Source organism: Gobius niger, assembly GCF_951799975.1.
Source record: "Gobius niger genome assembly, chromosome: 3".
Lineage (NCBI taxonomy): Eukaryota > Metazoa > Chordata > Actinopteri > Gobiiformes > Gobiidae > Gobius > Gobius niger.
This window is the reverse complement of record NC_136854.1, coordinates 9,761,602-9,782,148: the sequence shown is the minus strand read 5'-3', so window position 1 is coordinate 9,782,148 and position 20,547 is coordinate 9,761,602. Positions and strand designations below refer to the sequence as shown.

The 20,547-nt window shown below is 40.7% G+C and overlaps 1 protein-coding gene across 1 annotated transcript in view; it reads left to right on the top strand.

The window, feature by feature from the left end:
- Positions 1-20,083, top strand: part of LOC306960260 (protein tweety homolog 3-like) — a 62,524-nt gene extending 42,441 nt beyond the window's left edge. The window contains exons 7-15 of the mRNA XM_079552637.1: positions 1,194-1,266; positions 1,358-1,433; positions 5,842-5,897; positions 5,995-6,087; positions 7,071-7,163; positions 8,466-8,602; positions 14,475-14,645; positions 15,720-15,795; positions 19,397-20,083. Of these exons, the coding sequence (XP_079408763.1) occupies positions 1,194-1,266; positions 1,358-1,433; positions 5,842-5,897; positions 5,995-6,087; positions 7,071-7,163; positions 8,466-8,602; positions 14,475-14,645; positions 15,720-15,795; positions 19,397-19,531 (910 nt within the window). The 3' untranslated portion in view covers positions 19,532-20,083. The remainder of the gene's footprint in view (positions 1-1,193; positions 1,267-1,357; positions 1,434-5,841; positions 5,898-5,994; positions 6,088-7,070; positions 7,164-8,465; positions 8,603-14,474; positions 14,646-15,719; positions 15,796-19,396) is intronic.
- Positions 20,084-20,547: the final 464 nt, after the last annotated feature.

The window sequence follows — 20,547 nt, the reverse complement described above, 5'->3', positions numbered from 1 at the left end:
ACAATTCATACACAAGGCAATTCAAAGTGCTTCACAGTTGCACAAATACAGGAAAACAAGTAGAATCAATAAAAACATCAACATAAAATTAATCAATTACAGTAAAAGACAAGAGTGCAGATAATTACTTATTTCAGTCATATGTACGAGCAAAAAGAACTGTTTTCAGCCTGGATTTGAACATTGTCAGAGTTGAGGCCTGTCTCACATCCTCATGAAGACTGTTCCAGATTTTAGCTGCATGAAACTGAAACGTAGCCTCACCGTGTTTATTATTGACTCTGGGAACCACCAGTAGGCCCCTCCCTGAGGTTCTCAGGGCCCGAGATGGTTCATACGGCTGTAACATGTCAGAGATGGACTTTGGTGCTAAACCATGAAAAGGCTTGTACACAAGCAGAGCTGTTTTAAATTCTATTCTCTGAGTGACAGGAAGCCAGTGCAGAGACCGGAGCAGTGGACTAATATGGTCATATTTCCTGGTTCTTGTCAGGACTCGAGTCAGGACTTTTCAACAGCAAGTACTGAAGTATTTGCTGTTGAAAAGTTTTCAAAGGTAGCAACATGTTCAAGTTGTTTTGATGACATATAAAACATAAAGATTGCACCTAAACCTGGTGAGTCCGTGGCATTGACAGTACATCTTCATAGAGTGTAAGGCTTTTAGATGATACAAAAAACACAACAACTTCATTACTACTTAGGGGCTGTTATTTATGATCTATCTTTCAAATGCTGTGGAGTGAAAGTACAAAGTCCTCTTTAAAGGGACTATAGAGAGTTTAAAAATGGACAAATGAAGTATTTTCCTCCCCTACATGTTCCAGCCATGTCCTAATGTGTAGAATGAGCTCAGACCTGTTCACCACAAAATCCTGCACTGTCACTCAAAAAGGTGTCACTTCGGGTCCAAATTGCCGTCATGCACGAGCTTAATATAGAAGGTGCAGGTACACATATGGCCTGAGGTGGCAGTAGTGAGCATAAAATGACCAACTTGCATCCAGCCCCTTTAAAGAGGACACATCACACATATGGGGCTTGAAAACTCTGAGTATTGGATAAGGAACACTCCGCACATCCGGGAGGCGTCAGGTTTGGATAAATCGTCATGACAACAGCCTGTTTTGTGACATGTGACGGTGGCTTTAGAAGGACTGAAAAACCTGATTGGTTCTCGTTCCCTGTTCCAGCGTGTGTCTCCTGGGCGTGCTGACTCTGGTCATCAGCTGGGGGTCCCTGGGCCTGGAGCTGGCGGCGGCCGCGGTAAGTGTTTGCATGGTTAGTGATGTCATCAGTGTGAGACGAGAATGTGTTGTTGTTATTGTCACCGTCGTTGTTGTTGTTGTGTTCCCAGTCTGCCAGCGACTTCTGCGTGTCTCCCGATATGTACATCACCCGAGTGACCCAGGAGAACGCCGTCATCGACCAGGGTACGAGACTCGACGCCACAACAGCCTTATTCATTCACAAATATTGACATGTTTGGTATCCACGTGTAGCAGGAAAGGCTGTGACCGCAAGGACGCTGTAATCCAAATATGGTCATTTTGTTTATGGGAGACAGCCAAGGCTAAAGACAGGAGAAAAAAAATAGTAATACAAATTCACTGCAGTTACTGATGGTTCACTACATATCCATAGGTAAACTACTACTGGCTTCAGTTTCACATTGTTTTGAAGAGAATTGATATTGTGACAGAAATGCGTCACGGTTAAGCAGCACTCTTGTTGTCGTGCGCCAGGTTTATTTTTTAGATCTTACGAAATCTACTTCCCTTTTGATCTGGTGGCTCTGTTATCTTGAAGCCGATTGCCACGAACTAGAATTCATCTGGGCTCAGTGTCCTGATGCCTCTTAGACACAGCGCATCGGACGGGCTCCTGTCTCCAGTCTGCAGGGGTTTGGTTTCTGTGAGTGATCTGATGGAGGAGTGAGAAGATGAAAAGGTCCAAATTAGCAAACACGGCCCTGCGCATCCTTCGCAGAGGGCTATTTTAGGAGTTTGTCTGTATACTGGTGTGAGGAAGAGAGAAGAGAGAAGAGAGAAAGAAAAGGACCGAGAGAGTGAGAGGAGATCGATAGGGAGAAAGAAAGAAAGAGAAAGGAAGGAAGAGAGAGCCTTGGAGATTGTCTGTGACTGTCTGGAACTCTCTCCGGCCTGATTAGAGCTGCAGTCTCCACAGGCACAAAGGAACCACCCTTAATTACTCACTACTCTTACCTTAATCAAGCACATGTTCTCCAGTTCAGCTTTACCCAAATCTAAAAGCTTGTCGACTGGAGTTTACAGCCTATAGGCTGGTGTATGAAACTCATCTGAAAGCAATTGCCTACAACACTGATTGTAACTTTTTTTGGACGTGTTTTGGGCACTTTCTCACATTTTGAATGTGTTTTTGTCGTGTTCTCCTAACTTTTTCATCTATTTTTTGTCCTTTTTCTGTTGCTTTTCCATCACTCTTTAGTAGTGTGTTTTTGTCACTTTTTGTTTTGTTATTGTGGCTTTCCAGTGTGTTTTTGGTCACATTATAGGTTGCGCTTTCATCCTCATTTTTTCAAGAAGCTCATAGATTTGGGGAAAGTGTGCTCGGTTCAGGTGTGGGTTAAGAGGTTAAATCTTCGGAAATGTCCCATTTTTACTTAAACATTACAGATCAGAGCATCATTTCAACTTGCCAGACAAAAAACTGGATCACTTGGTCAGGAAGTAGCTCACTTTTGGCATGATCATAAAAACGCTTGGTACAAAAAGCAAATACAGTAAGAACCGGATGTTAACATACACTTTCTAAAAAGACACTCACCGTCTGACATGAAACCAGAAATAACTTTGATGATTTTAGGTCAAAGTTATTTCTATTTGCTAAATTACAAAAGAATGAGAGATACAATGTGTTTTTTTTTAGAAATGTTTTTGTTAATTTTTACAAAGTCAGAAGTTTACATGCACTAAGAGAACTATACCTTCAAACAGTTTGGGAAAGCCCAGATGACGATGTCATGACCTTGGAAACACAAGTCTGGTTCATCCTTTGGTGTGATTTCAAGACACTTGAAGGTTCAGGTTCGTTGGTTCAAACAATGATGGAAATGTCCAGTCGTCATACAGATCAGAAAGAAGGCGGGTTCTGTGTCCCAGAGATGAACATGCTCTGTCTGAAATGTGAACATCAACCCAAGAACAAAAGCAAAAGACCTGGTGAAGATGCTGAACCTGGTCAGAGTTTGTCATTATCCAGAGTGAAGGAAGTCCTGTACCGACATGAGAGGGAACTCTGCCAGGAAGAAGCTCTGACTCCAAAAGAAACATCAAAAAACACAGATTGGAAAAAGGATAAAGACTTTAACTTTTGGAGACATACATGGTCTGACGGAAAAAAAAAATATTTTGGCCAATAATGACCATCGTCAAGCCTGAGAAGACCATCCCAACTGTGAAATCCGGGGGGGCAGCCTCATGCTGTGGGGTTGTTTTGCTGCAGGAGGGACTGGTGCACTTCACTAAATAGAGGACATCATGAAGAAAGAACACTGTGTGGTAATATCGGAGCAACATCTCAAGACATCAGTCAATGTTTTGAAATGGTCATCACAAAAATCTCAGTCCAGTTGTAAATGTATGTAGGTGGCTACAAATGTGTCTCAGTTACACCTGTTTTGGAGGAACGGACCAAAACTACTGCCAACTATTGTGAGAAGCTTGTGGAAGGAAATCAAAAAGGTTTGACCCAAAATATACAGTTCAAAGGCAATGCCACCAAATATTAAAGAAAAGTATGTAAACTTTTGGTTTTGTAAACAGTAATATAAAACGGTGTAGAAAATTCTATCTCCCATTCTTCTGGACTGAAGCAAATAAAAATACTTTTTAAAATTCTAACTGACCTAAATAAAAAAGTAAATTCAGGTTTCATGTCCGACAGTGAGAAAAATGCAAATGTGTCTTTGTAACATAAAGTGTATGTAAACATGTGGTTCTCACTGTATATTTAGATACATTTTTGTTTTGTCAGACATTATTTTTGTTATTTTGCAAGATATTTGGTATATTATAGATTTCTTTATTTTAAGATAATAAAGAAAAACATATTTTGATTTTGCAAAACAGAAAAGTTAATTGGGTTGATGCAAAATGATGTAAAACGATCCATTCCACGAGAAATAGAACAATTAGTGTCAGAAGTTGATTACAAATTAACTCTTTCATTGCAAATCACACAGAGTTTTAATCGCTGTTTATCTTGATTAATTATTGCCAATATTTAACAGCAGATTATTGTGATTAACTGCATAAGGTTTTGGCTGTCAAAAGCACAAGTGAAGTTTTCAGTTAAGACAGTTTACTTTGCAATGAAAAGGTAAAGAAACCTTAAGTCTGAATAACAGTAATGATATGAACCATAAAAAACCCTCACCGTTCAGCCTCTACACAGGAATCTGAACAGAAGCTTATTGCTTTACTTAGTTTTTTCTTTGTATTTGGACTTTGGCTGCTGTTTTTGCCACATGTGGAGCACGTCCTGAGCTTCACACTAAAACTCCTCCGCCCAGCCTTGTGAAAGCCTCTGAGCTCTGATGGAGAGTTTAGATCGAGTTACTGCTCCACCTCAGAACTGTTAGTGCTTCCACTACTTCCTGACTCCCACACCTTCGACTTTATTGTAATCCTGTAATCCTGTGTAACAGCATTAGATCGCCCCGGTCAAAGGAAATCAAATCACCTTTTTTATGTTGAATTTGGAGCTTTGGCTTTGGATGTGTCTTTTATACAGTATATAACAAAATTATCATAATAATATATCAAATAGAACATATAGCTTTGTTTAAAACATCGAACTAAAACGTGATCAATGCATGGTAATGGTATGGACTGTGTACATATTTTTAACCATTTATCTTGAAAGAGAGAGCAAATAGAAAGGAAAAAAACAATGAAAACATGACAAAAAAACACAACAAATAAGCAACAAAAATGTGACCTAAATGTGGCGACATAAAACTCAGCTTTGTTGGACTTAGCTTTCAAATCATTTAAAACGTTAAAAGGAAACTGCCCATATATTGTCAAATGCTGAATGAATATATTTTTCTTCTAAATAAAGATACAGAGACACGGAGAGGAGCAAAGTGCTTCAACAGCCAATAAATACATCAAAAGCTGACAATGCTAACTAGCAAAGCTAACATTAGCTTCATGCTAAATATGCTAACATTAGCAACAAGTGCGGTTTTTCGCTTCTCCTGAACAATATGATGTGAAAAAAAACTCCATATGGACCAGATTTTGACTCGACTTTAGTTGTGTGTGATAAATACTGTATGTTTATAGTCCGCCAGAAAACAAGTGAAAATTGTGATTTCATTATATAAACATTATTTGATTATATTATGAACTTTAAAATGATTGTAAGCACAGCTGATAGTGGATCTGAGTTTCGACTCTTTTGCTGAAAATCTCTCCTCTTACCCTGAACTATGCTCTATTAAAGCCTTCAGTCCAAAAATCCTAATACGGTCAAATAAAACAAACACACCAGCAGTACTTTTGCTTCATTTGCCAGCTTTGAGTCCATCCTGATTAGTTTGGTTGTTTCTTCTTCTTAAGTGCTCCGATTGCTCGTTCCTGAGCACTTAAACATTTACGTTTAAGTGCTAACAACATGCCGTTAGCTAAAAATTGTAGCTTGTCTTTACTTATAAAGTGTATTTTTTTCCTACACACACAGTCATTTTAATAATAAAGTGTGTAATATCATTTGTACTGTTACTTGTTTTGATTGTTGTAGGATTGACATATGTTCTGTCTGTACTAACGTGAAATCTCGCTCTGTTTTCAGACATTCTGCAGTACTACCTGAGGTGCAGCTCTGGCCAGACCAACCCTTTCCAACAGGTGACTCTGCTGTCTGCTCTTCACTTTGCTTTGATTACATTTAACGTGGTTCTGACCGTATATGTATGTGTGTGTGTGTGTGCGTGTGTTTGTGCAGAGGCTGTCGGGCAGTCACAAAGCCCTGGTGGAGATGCAGGACGATGTGGCTGAGCTGCTGAGATCCGCCACCGGAGACTACGCCAGCACCAAGGTCTGCAGACGTTGAGCGTCCTGTTCGGATATTTGCACCCACATTCAGAGGATTCCAAAAGCCGTATTTTCCATTTGAGAAAACGAAAAATATCTTTGACCACTTTCTCACCATGAGGCCAATAAACTAAAATGATTGATTTGAATGGTGTAGGAGTGTGCTAGTGGCACACTCCTACACCACCACAAAACACTGAGATTTTACTCAGCCAACAAACGAGCGGATGAAGAGTACATCAGTGTATTTAGGGCTACATGCTACATGCTAACATTGCAAAGAACAAAGTTTACATAAGACCAACGCGACGCAATGTCAGATAAATATCAGGGGACAGCCGACTTTTACAAATATTTTAATAATTATTTGTAAAAGTCGGCTGTAATATCAAGGCTTCCGTGTTTCTGTCCAACATTGACATACTGCCCTCTGCTGGCTCGAATGGTTACTGCGCAAAGCAAAAAGTGTTCATCATACAAAAGAATTAGTCACAGTCTTGTATAACCTTATAAAATTGCTTTTCAAAGTTGGTTTTAAAGGCCCTGTGCCTGATTTTTCTAGTGTTGAAATAGACTGACCAACACCAGACCTTTGCATTCTAAAGCCTTTTTATCAACCGCAAACAAGTTGTTTTCTTAGTTCAGTTTACTTTAGTTTACTTTATTTGCTCTGCTCAAAAGGAGTGGGCTGGAGCAATAAGTTTATGAGTGCCAACCCCCAAAGTCAATGTAATAAAAAAGTACATTTCACGATTGGTACAAGAACATAGTTCAAAAGGAACAAAACGACAACAAGGAAACAACAGCATAAACACGTATTATATGCATGTACATTAACTTTCTCCCAGAAAGTTGCGTATTAAGTCAATCATTTATATTGATATGCAGTTTGAAACAAAACAAAACAATGAGTATAAGGTCTTTGAAGTGTTGGGCACTCGTTGTTGAGCTGTCTATATAGAGACTCTCTCTCTGTGATGTGTCCAGGGGAGTCTGGAGCAGATCCAGGCTGTGCTCAACTCCACTGAGGTGGGGCTCCATCAGCTCACGGCTCTGGTGGACTGCCGCAGCCTGCACATGGTGAGTCACTCACAGCAGACTGGTACACAGGGCAAAAAACACTTGGACAAATCTCCTCAAATCATGTGTTTGAGCTACAAAATGACTTTATTTGACCTGGTTCAATTCTACCTAACTAGTCTTGGAAACAAACAATTCTACACATAAACAATGTTTATATTACAAATAGATTTAACTGTGGCTAAATCAACATTGTCATCACAAGGCATGAACGTTTTTGCTCAGCGGCCACTTTATGTTACTGTTATTGCCGTAAATACAATGTTTTTGTCACCCTCTGGTTCTGGAAGTACATTTCCCATAAATCTTTCCCCTAGACTTTAATAAAAACAGCTCATTTGTGATCAATGGTTAGACATGAAGGAGTATTATACAAAACTAGAGGTTTTTTTTACCACGCCACAGCATTGTCTCCTTATCAAAAACTGACATGGAGTTACATTTTGAGTAGAGATGCACCGATACAGTTTTTTTGCTACTGATTCCGATACTGGGGTTTGAGTATCAGCCGATATCTGATATTTTATTGTTATGATGTTACAGATCAATTATCAATTATATCTATTGATGAACTCTTGGATAAACATTTAATGAGGGTCACACAAAATATCCTTGGGTATAGAGTTTGACAGGTTTTAGGTTACATTAATATAAACAACTCACATGAAGTGATCTGATCATTACAAATATGTCCGATCAGTTATTTGTTAAACTAAAATACAAACACTTGGCTTCAGCAGTGGCTGAATTTATTCTATTTGGCTACTTTATGTATTTATTAATTTTTTTCTTTGATTAGTTTTCGATAGCATTATTTAGCTATTGTTAGCTATTGCTAACTGCAGAATTTTGCGTGGCGATCAAAAATACAATGACAATGACATACAGCATATTCACTATTAAGGTGGTGAAAGTTGTGCTTTTAAGGCGTTGAGAGACAAAACTGGTATTGGTTCAGTATTGGATGTATATTTAGCAGATACCCGATATTGTATTTTTTTCAGTATTGGCTCCGATATCCGATACCAGTATCAAATCGGTGCATCCTTATTTGAGCCTTTGATGCATGTCTTTGAGTATTGACACAATACTCCTCGTCTTCCCCCCGAGCTCCCACAGCCCTAAGTAACACGGAAATGCTTTCTTTACCTTCTGATCTCTTGCAAAGCATATCCTTCCATCACCGATGCAAAAACATTCGCCAAAGCTACAGGAATGTGGCATGGACAGCAAAATAAATGTGAAATGTTCCGGGGGGGTGGCTGCCACGTCCCGCGTACTACAGCCTCTGTTGTGTCGCAGGACTACGTGCAGGCGCTGACCGGCCTGTGCTACGACGGCGTGGAGGGCCTGATCTATCTGGTGCTCTTCTCCTTCGTCACGGCGCTCATGTTCTCCTCCATCGTGTGCAGCGTGCCCCACACCTGGCCCCCCAAGAGGTAGCACCCAACACACCCCTTTCCACCAACACAGACACCGCCACTGCTCATACTCGACATGTAAAGGAGTTAAAAGGATTTGAAGTGAGTGTCTTAAACTGGATTTAGCAGGTTTGACGAGGCTTATAATATCATAATTTTTGCACGCCTTTTCAAAATATTTATATTTGTGTTGAGTTTGGCAAGGCACTGCAGGCAAAATTCTGTTTTCAATTTTCTAGTTTTGTGCCAGATTGTTCTCTTAACATCAGCTTTCACCTGAAAACAGGGAAATACTGTAATCTACGTAATATTTCACAATGAAATTATATACAGTGGAAAACTGTAGCTTCAAAGGCGGTTTTACCAAAATACGTTCTCCCTCTTCAGTCTAGGGACAACATCTACACTTAAAGCAGCACCAACACCAGATTCTTTTAATTAAAAACTATTTTCATTGTTTATGTTTCTAAATTTATAATACAAGGAAATAGAAAAAAAACGCAAACAAAAGAGAAGAAAACCCATCTCCTTTACTCATTAATAAGAAAAAACATGTCACTAAAGGCACTACTGTCAATTTGCACCTGTTTTGTCAGTTCTGGACTAAAAAGGTGACTAAACCTATTTTATTCAAATTGTGACGAAATAGGTATAGCCCTTTACGTCACATATTGACTATTTGAGTTTACAGTACACAGCACTTTTACTACTTTGACTTCACACTCTTATGGGGCAAAAGGAATATTACCTTACTAAAAGAATAAAAACTTAGATATAGGGCCTTTAAGTCAGTTATCATCCATTGTTTTTACAAGAAACAAGAAATTCAAAATGTAATCCTTTTTTTTTTTCAAATATGACAACAAAATTAACCCATACATTTAAAACCGGTTTTAGATTATTCTGATTTTGTTGCATCAAATAATGGCAATAGTTGCCTCTTCTTTTCAACTTTAATTACAATAATCTTGAGCAAGAGTTTCAAACTAATATCTCTAAATTATTTATTTTTTCCTTTTCACTTGCAGTGTCTCCAAAATGTCATCAAATAAGCTGTCTAGAGCATTAACCAGAATTCAAAAGTTCCTAAATTGGATAAAACCGTTTAGCCAATAACATGATATTGTGAAACTGGCTGTGGTGTGATGACTTTCTGTTCTTGAGTAACCAGACATAACATGTGGTAAATTCAATATTTTTGAGTGACATTCTATACAAATCCTTTTAACTCCTGCCGTGTCCACAGCGACTACTTCTTCCTTAACTAACTCCTCCTAACGCGCTCACGACCTGACCGCAGCAAACAGACTAAAGCAGGGAGCAGTGCAGATTTCCGTGCCCATGCATGTCCCCCTCTGTCCGCTGCCATTTTGTTTGGTACTTTTGTAGTTCTGTTTGGCTGAGAGTTTGTCCTGTTTCCGTTCTTCCACACCTCCCTGTCATCCTCTGTTTTTTTCTCCCCTGCCCCACTCGGTCCTTCTGTTCGCTCCCCCCTCCCTTCCTCCCTGCGTCCCTGTCCTGATTTGGAAATGCCTTTGGGCTTCAGCGAACGATGTTGGATATGTAACTCAGGCTATTGACATGGAATAGTCGAATAGTAACGTGATGGAGAGAAAAATCTACGCCAAGAAACATGGTCTATGCTGACGCCGGCTCGTTCCATCAAATATCCAACCGAGAGGTTTATACCATGAAAATACAGGATTGTGACATTTGGACGTGGTTAAAGCAGCGCTGGTTATTGCTCACATTTTCCCCAAACTAGTAATTAGGCCAAACTGCTAAGCTAATACTACCTGACAGTCATTTCATATTTTGACCAAAAAAGCCTTCATGGTCTCTATTTTATTTGACAACAAAGTATTATGACAGCCTACCCAGGGCAGATGTGGCTACAATAGTAGCTTACCACTACCAAGTGTGGTGTGAATGAATAATGCATGAAATTGTAAAGCGACTTTGAGCATCTGCTGCATAAGTCTAATGCATTATCATTATAAATCTTGATGTAAAATTTGCATTAACGACAAATCAACAAAGTGAACAAAGATATAACAGAGTGCAGCCACGGCAGCTCTCAGTACAAGCATCGCTGTTGTTGTTGTTGTACTTCTGCCATTTTTGTTCAGATGTTTTGGTGAATAGTCGGTGGGCAAACAGCTGATGCATCCTGACATCTCACGCTGTTTTTAAATTCCAATCTGTAATAGCACAAGAGCAGCAATGCCCCGTTTGTGAACATTGTTTTGCCTGTCATAGAACTATTATTATTTATCTAAGACATTAATGTTGTCTATCACAGCCCCAGACGTGATGACATTGTGATCGCTTGTTTGTTCTGAGTGACAAACCAAACCCAGAACCTTCTTACTGTGAAGCGAGAGCGCTAACCCCTTAGCCACTCTTCCACCTAGTTCACTCCATATAAAGCACTTTAATTAGGTTAAGGCATTAGAAGAATGCTCTAGCATTAGTGTAAGTGACACACTCAGAGGTTCAAAGTCTAAACTTTTAGGCTGTAGAGGGCAGCACTGATCTAATCAATACACGTTTATAATACCAGAAGATTGTTTGTTTAACATCATTTGGCACAAGTTGTCCCCTTTTCCATATTACTCCTCAGAGGAGGCACGCACGTCGACATGACTGTGTTTTGGTGGTAAAACCTTGTGAGCAAAAGAAAACTCCTATTAATATATGATTAAAGCCATGATTATTTTAGCGAGTTAACCCCAGGCTGTGATTCCTGCGCCGTAAAGAGGCAGGCCGAACAGTACGACGCCTCTTCTGTACTGTCAGGCTGATTACTGCAGCCTGGAGAGAGACACGGTAATCACCATGATGTGGCCCCAGGGAGTCTTAACAACAACTGCTCTTTACTCTGATCTGTGAGCGCCTCTCCGAGGGGCATGGCTCCCCCTGGTGGCCACGGCCGGTTCAGCGTCAGACCATTGGTGATGTAATCGCAGCAGCACACGCAGCCGACCCTTCCAAATCAGCACGTATTAATGCTTCATTGTGTTCCGTTGCTGGCTTTTTTTTTTTCTTTTTTTTTCTTTCTTTTACATTCTGACCATTTTATGTCTCAAAATGGTTTGCCCAAATCCGCCATATTCTCTCCTTATTTTCCTGATGTTTTGCTTTATTTCCATGGAGCACTCGGAGATGCATGACGTGGACTCACCGATGGGAGTTTGTTTCGGCACAGGGACCTTGTGGTTAGCTGCAGGGCAAGAGCAGACTGCATGAAGCCAGTGCATGTTTGACTGAAGCGGGAGCTCGTGAGGATGTGTTTTGACAAGGTGTAGCCTTTGCTAGTGAATAGGAATTATCTCATGGACTGGACTGAAGTGTGGGCGATATGCACTGTGACATCAGGCTAGTTCTGTCATTGTTGACTTGCAATGTGCAGCACCCTGGCTCTGCCCCACACATGTACATGGGGAAGACTGTGTACAATAAACAGCTGGATAATCACTGACAGTATGTTGAAAACTTGATGTAACACATACATCACTACTGTTACAGGGTGTCTGCAGGGTCATTCAAACTCACTAAATGAATTACGCCAAAGTCAAGGCCTCAAATATTGTTAAAAGTAGTAGAAATGTATTGGGAAATTATGTTTTGGCTGAAATTGACCACATTTTTTTTACTCAAAAGTTGCCCATTTTGATTCTCTTTCCTCTGTTTGATAAAATGTTTGTAAATCTTAAGAAATTAAATATGCACCGATTACTTTTCCTGTTTAAAATGTAGTATTTGGACATAAAGAAAGCATGAAAAAGAATTACATTTGACTTGCTTCTGCTGGGTTGAACCATGTGTTAATAAATTTAGGTGTTTTTGTCTTGAAGATGTTAGCTAGCATTAATTCATTGTTTGTAAATATTAAAACTGCAATCTAATATAATGTTCGCTATCAACAAAAAAAATCCTTCAGCAAAGTTTATATGTGTGACCTAAGTTTTCAACATGTCAGTGTTTCCATCCGTAACTATAGTTTCCACTGTGTTATCTTTGAACAGTGATTTATTTCAGTGACACTTGGCTCTGTGCATGATGTGTTTCAAAGCAACATGATGCTGTAGCTTCTCAGGGTAACAACTGTTTCCAGTCTTGATATTATTCCTGCACTTCTTGAGGCGGCAGCACAATCTGGAGGCAAACTGTCAATCACACCTGGCAACAACTGTGGCAATTATTGGCTTACCAGACGCTAATAAGTGCAAGCCACGGACAGATCACCCAATAACGGCGCCCGGTCACATTTTGGAAGCATGAAAGTCAAACTAAATTAAGTAAAAACACAGAATTAAAGGCCGTTATTTGGTGAAATTATATCAAATTAACAATGATGCCCTTTGCTCTGTAGTAATTACACATTTTCATCCATAATGGCGTCCTCAGTCGGGCAGGTTGTGACATTATAATTATCGTATCCCAAACTGTTAACATGACCGAGTGTGACACAGATATTGAATATTTTGAGTGTTAAAAATCAATGTTTTAAAAGAATTCTGTAAGAAACGGGGACACAGTGTTATTGGGAAGAGAAAAATAACTTGCGGCCCTTCTTGCTAAACTAATAAATAAATAAATAACAGTTGTTGTATTAAGTAAACAGACGTATTGGTTACAAATACTTATTACTGGTTAGCTATATGTCAAACTTACTAATTGAATCCATTCGTCACAACGTTCTGGATCTTTTCTTTCAGTAGGAAATGTGATGGTGGCTCCATATACAACACTGTGAGGTTCCTTTATTGCACTTGTGAACAGAGCAGAACTTTTCCATAGACTGATTTAGCCCATGTGGACAGTCTCACTGCAATGGAGAATGAATGTGAACCTGCATATCGCCGTAGAACCACTTTAAGCGTCGTAATAGTCACTAAATAGCTGGTAGTTCTGCTATAATAGTCTGGTTTTAATGGGCTTTGTTGACACCGTGGGGAGTTGTGAACTTTGACCGGAACTTTACCGCGCATTCGTACTGACAATGCTGATTTGGCTTATTCAACCAATGATTGTATTTTATTGCGTTTTATGTTCGTCAAATCAATAATTTAACAACATAAAAATAGTCTTGCATCACTTTATTGCTGGCAGGTGTTTAATACAGTAGATTTTATCCGGTAGAAAAATGTTTACATTATTTTACGGCCTCAGACGAGCGGCAGACTTAAAGCGTCTAGCTAGGCTAACTGTTAGCACGTTTGTCTTAAAAACAATAAAAGCATTTTTTTTAATATAGTGTCTTGAACTTATATATTTAAAAAAAAAAAATGTACCATGACAGAGGTACCTTTGAAAGAGAGATTCCTCTTTCCCATTAGCACATTCATGCTGCAGATTATTGGCTTTGCAGCAGATTGTTCTCCGTCCTCAAACTGTGCATCCACAGGAAGTTAGCCATGTCTCACTGAAATAAACAAATACTGAAACAGGCGAGACAGAAAACATGATGCTGGCAGAAAATCCCTTGCTACATGTTTGAAACTTTACCCAAAAGGACTTCTATGTTTATAAATGTATGTGTTTTAGCGGTGAAGCTAAAGGCTAATTAGCTAAAGGGTAATTTGATGCATAATAAATGTTAAAATAACTTCACAATCTAAACATTTTTTTATTGAAATAAACAACCAGCTACAGTTTAATTGAAATCTTTAATTTCAATGTATGTTAAAGCAGTAAACAGTTGTTGCTCCACAGGAAGTTAGCCGCTACATTCAAGCACAGAGCCTCATAGGAATTGAATGGGGCCAGAAACAGATGTAGCTCGATGTTATTGTGCATAAAGCCCGTGGTCCAGCCGGTGCCTGTGCTTGTGCTGCGGGCTGAGGAGCTGTCTAAACCCTGTGTCTCCCTCTCTCTGGTGATGAAGATCGGAGGAAGACGACTGTGAGGATGAGGGCGCGTCGCGGGGCGGTGTGCACGATAACCTGTACCGCGTTCACATGCCCAGTCTCTACAGCTGTGGCTCCAGCTACGGTAGTGAAGCTAGCCTGCCCGCCACCGCCCACACTGTCAGCAATGCCCCCGTCACTGAATACATGTGAGTTAGCACCTGCGCTAGCCCCACCGCCTGCACCGCTCTGTGAACAGGGTTAGCTTAGCCACACACTGCCTGCTAACACACTCACTGTAGACCAGACAGGCCAAGAGTCCAGACTAGTAAGTTCAGATGATACTATAGTGAGGAAAGTCTTAGAAGAACCTGCACGTAGAACGGTTCAGTGACATCATGCGCACCTGTCTGCTCTAAGTGATGCACCGTGCCATGCATTAAAGAGGCTTCAAGGCTACAGGCTACTTAAAGCAGAGATTCACATTGCTCTCCTTCAATAGACATTTATATGATAGCTGTATTTTTAAGATAATCCAAAGTATTCCTCATTAAACCAGCTTGTAATCAGTTTTTGCCAGTCACAGACTCCAAAGAAAAAGGTCAACTATCATAACTTTATCACTTTTAACTGTTAAACATACCGTTCAATATGTTAAGTATTAAGCCTAAAATGCTAACTTGATTAGTAAGCTTGCAGGTCCAGTCATGCACTGACCATGATTCTTCAAGCACCCAAACTTTGCATATAATTGTCTGTACCACAAGTGTACCAGAACAACATTTTTAGAGCAGTCTCATAAGGCATTTGTGTCAATACAATTTGCAACACCATTGGTATTGCAACACAGTAGTCGTCAATAAGGAATTGCAATACTTTGCCCTGAATGAAGAGAACAAAAACAGCACAAGTTGAATTTCCAAAAGTTATCAACTAATGCTGATCTGTCTGACATTGGCCCTCGTTTTTAAATGTTGAAAAGTTCAATCAGCACCTAAGCTGCGTTGATATACTGATACAGACACCAGCCCCACCCTAGTGTTTATTATAGTGTTACATGGACTGGCATAAACTGATCCTGAAACTGTCTGTGGAGAAGCGCTGGAGCTGTAGTTCATGCTCTGTGCGCAGTAATGAAGTGGAAGCCTCAGTAGTGAATATATGTGTTAGCCGTGATATGAGCATAAACTAAGTTAGCATCAGCTCAGAGACACATTAGTGGAGTGTCAGGGCAGGGCTGAGCGCCACATGCACACGCAGTAACCTCTGATTTTAATACGCAGGAGCCAGAACGCAAACTTTCAAAACCCTCGGTGTGAGAACACCCCCCTGATTGGCAGGGAGTCCCCTCCACCCTCTGTAAGTGCACACTTTTTAGATATCACTGTCCTCCAGCCGCTCCAATCCCCACTACAGCCGGACTGCACCGCACGCTCAGTACAGGCTGTCTAAGAAACATGACACGCAGCCCAGTTATTTACTTTAACGTTATTTGAAATCGTTTTAGTAGAATAAAATGTCATCCAAATTATTCAAGCACTACTAAAACAATTATTTGGTTAATAATGTTAAAATTACAATATTTCAAATAAAAACATAAAAAAAATAAAAAAAAATCATTACAATTTCATTCTATCAGTTTGGTGCTTTTGTCACCTACAGCTCTACAGCTCAGAATGAAAAGAGTGACTTAGAAAGAGTGACTTAATGTTTTGTACTGAACTGAGAGCACTGTTAATTCAAAACAATATTACTCAAGTAGTAAAGTAAACTCCAAGAAGTGCAGTTGTTTAAAAAATGTACTCGAGGACTTGAGTAAATGCAGCTGGGTACCACTTGCCCCTGACTCTTGAGTCAACTTGTCCTTGTAACTTAGTTACTTAGTTTAAAGACAAAACACTAGAAGAGAGTGAAGACAATAGATGAGCACACTGTGTACAGAGCCTCAGTGACAGTCGCAGCGGCACACACAGACTAAGCTAATCTCTGACATCACTCACTCAGCCAATACTTATTTAGAACTAGCAGTAGTAGAACTAGCAGTGTTGTTGAGTGAAATATACTTGCGGTATATTATTATTCCAATACAAGTGAAAAGCTGCTCAAATCTTTTTTACTTAGTGCATATTATATACTAGGCAGAATTTTCTCTAATACACAGGTAACACAATTATATTTAATATAAAGATATAAATTGTTCTTAGTGTTTCCTGACTTAACATTTTCATAGTGTTTGTTAGTTCACCTCCATATTGGTAGAATGAGTCAGAAATCTACGCAAATCCATCAAATTGGAGCCTCTCTGCCTCGCAAGGAAACAGCCACAATATTTAATATGTAATCATTTTTAGTAATAGTTATAAAATAAACTTCTCATAAAAATGTGGTTTTAGGCCTGTCCCCACCTGCGATTTTTCATCTCGAACAAAAATGTTATGGCTTCAAAAACATGAAGATTGCAACTGAATTATCCTCAGAAACACTATGGGGACCAACCCTCTTCCTTGTGGTGAGCCAGTGATATTGAGATTACATCTGCACAGCGCCACCTACTGTTCTAGAATATGTACCATAAGGCTTTTAAATGGGGGGAAACCAGACAGCCAACTCTTGGAGACTCTGTAGAAATACTGCAGAGTAGAAAGTTTGATATTTATCTTTTAAATGTAGTGAAAAGTAAAAAATACTAAACATCAAGTATAGTACAGATCTTCAATACGCCTAATTCTTTACTTGTTTGTGACCACCTCTGCTCATTAGCACGGGTCAACTGTACCCCCACTTCTGTTGGCGTTGCGGCCTGTTTGCAGTCCCTCCTGTGGGTATTGGAGTGGCGTCCCAGAACCCCCCGTCAGCTCTCATGTGTTCGCTCAGAGCTGTTCTCCTTCAGGTCATTTTGGCAGCCCGGGCGTCCCGGCGCACGACGTCAGCCCCTCCGTACGTTCTAAAAAAGGCTCTACTTCTGATGTAACTCTGGTTCCCCCCCCTTCCCCGTAGCTGTCGGTCACCGCCTAGTCACTATCGGCACCGGCGTGGATTCTTTTGTACCGATGTTCGAAATCCGTATGATGCTTCAAATGCTGAGCCCAGACCTCCCCGCCCTAACCGTCCCGCCTTCCACCCCCCCACTCCCCCCGCTGTCCCACACCGTGTCTTATGTGCAGATGTGTGTGTTCTCTGTTCTCACCCCTCACATCACAGTGTCCGGGCGGAGATACGACAACAAAAAAGTCCACACAGCGGCTCGCGCGCTTCTCTTTGCCGGCTGTCCCACTTTACGGTTTGGGATTTCACATGGTTTGGGGCACTAACTCATGGGCTAACCTACTACATCAGAACTAGAGCACTAACTTCAAGACGAAATGTAACAGCTAATCTGCTGCTGTGTCCCGACCCGGCTGTCCAAATGACTCAACTACTGTGTGTGTGTGTGTGTGTGTGTACGTATGTGTGTGTGTGGTTGTGGTTTTCATTCATAACATAAGCAATAATGCAGGTTTAATATCAACATTGTCCTGTCTAGGTGTAGGAGCTAACTCTTACCACAAACCTCTACCCATGTTCATTAATCTATTGGTTCCTGAACAATTTCAACCTTTCCAGATTGATGTTACTGTGCTAATGATTGTATTTGTGCTGTAATCTCAGTGTGGCTCTTGCAGGTTTTGGTGCGCACATAGACTGTAGAATAGCCATAGACTAAGTGAGGGTAGCTTCCCCCATGTGTTCAGCGGGAGCTAACTGAAGCTCGTTTATGCTAGTAGTTTGGCTGCGTTTTAGGGAGCCCTACAGAGCCCAGGAAGGGACATGGCATGAATAAAGTTTTTATGATGATGGGATAATACAAACAAACCTGCTATTATGTCGGAATCCTGAGGTAATACGTTTGTTAAGTGTGATGTCACGACGTCCACTTCCGGGTACTAGCGAGAAAAAAACATTAAAAACTCTTCAAAACAACCATCAATATTTCTGAAACTGAACAGAGAGTTACTGAACGTACTTATTTCTCAGACTCATTAGCCAAAAATGCCGCACCTACTGCTAAAAAAGTGATATTTACTACTTCCAGGGTTAGCGTAGCTGCTGCGCCGTTAGCATTTATCTCTGCTAACCTGGATGTAGCGATTTTGGTAAATATTACTTTTATAGCAGTAGGTACAGCATTTTTGGCTAATGGGCCTGATAAATAAGTATGTTCAGTAACTCTGTCGAGTTTCAGAAATATTGATTGTGGTATTAAAGAGTTTTTTTGTAGTTTCTTCGGGACTCGGAAGTAGAGCTGTGACGTCACCACTTACCTAACGTATAAGTCAGGGGGAATGAGACTTAACTATCTTGGACCCCAAGTTACTATCGCTTTCCCCTGAGTTAATATCTTGGGATCCCGACATAATAGCGGCTTTTTTTTTTTTTAAATCTCACTATGTCCCTTCCAGGGTTCCATAGGGCCATGATTTAGACTCACCTTATGTTTACTATTTTAACCTGTTACTTGCCGTCCCCCCGATCGGGGCCTAGGGTTAGGGTCAGGGATTAGGATTCTAATTTGCGTTTGGAACGGGAAATGTGAAATGAGGTATCACACTGGCATATAGGCTGTAAGCTCTCCAGTCAATACGCTTTGAGATTTGGATATGCATAATTGCTAACCCTAAACCTAACCCTAACCCTCAGAGGGCAGGTAATAGGTTAACTCATCTTCGACAACCATACACTTGGCAGAATAATAATTTGGAAATGAACTGAATAGATAAAATAAGGATTAGACTGACATGAGTGAAGTGGTTTCTTTAGTGGGATTGGTAGGGTCAACACAAGAAACAATCAACAAATCTGCATCTAAAATAAAACCTCTCAGACAGTTTGAGTTGATATTAAACCTGGTTCTGCTCGTTGATTTCCGACTTTACTGACGGCCATCTGCCTGCTTGTTCTAAACATGTCCCTCTCTCTCCAGTACACGTCCAGCATGAGAGCCAAGTACCTGGCCACCAACCGGCCCGAACAGAACCGCCGCTCGGTGCCCAATGAGCAGCTGGACCCTTCGAGCCGGCCCCACCCCAGCGCCCGCCCCCAGTCCTCGGTGCATTGAGCCCCGCCAGCCAGCCAGCCAGCCAGCCAACCAACCCCACCCCAGCCCCTATACCCCCGGCTGGTCCCCTGGGATAGCCCCTCCAGGACACCGCGGCTAAAGCTAACGCGCCCTGGCTCCGCTATCCAACCATTACCGCAGCGTTCCCTAGCCTCTCCTCTGGGTTCTCTACACTGCCCCCTAGAGGAGAGCCCAGCCACAACACCCGACAGGCCACACCCCCCAAGGTTTATCGAAACACTTAAGGGACTTTTCCACAGGTCGGGTCGATACGTTTTTGAAGTTTTGTACGGTTTAAAGCACTTAAAAACTAGTCTTCAGACATCTCTTGTAAACATTCCATATTTATAGATGCTTTTTAAAAGTCATTTTAGCACTTAAATTGCCTTCACAAGTAAACCTCTGTTGGTCATATATTGACAACAGCCTCACAGCTAATTTTTCATTCCAAACATCATTTCCCAGTGTTACCAGCAGAGGGCAGAGTTGTTTCTAAACTTGAGCGGCTCCAAACAAGATGGAACTATGAACGACAAAATTCATGGGCTTCAGTCACAGCTACTCCTCGCGGATTCTGTTTGACGAAATCTTTCTGTTTGTCTGTTCTCCCTATGGCTAACCCTCCAGCTAGGTACTCCTCATCACAAACTTAGCTCAAGATCTGCAGGTGTCCCAGCCCCCAGCTCCTTACGGGTCACTCTGAGGCACTGGTTAAAGGCTGGGTCTCAAAAAAACCTTCTGATCCCAGTAGTGATAATGGAATGTTCCATAGCAACATGATGCTAACTTCCTGTGGTCTTCCTGAGTTAGCCATGTCTTGGTACAATAATAATTAATCAGGAATCAATAAACATGCTAAAAAACTTACTTCTGTTTATAAATGTAGGGGGTTTGGTCTTGAAGCTAAAGGCTAACGCTAATTTGACACATAATCATTAGCTAAAGTTAGTTAGCTTCACAATCTCAATTTTACTAAATATTTGGTTTGGACTTTTGTTTACATTTTATTTTCTATA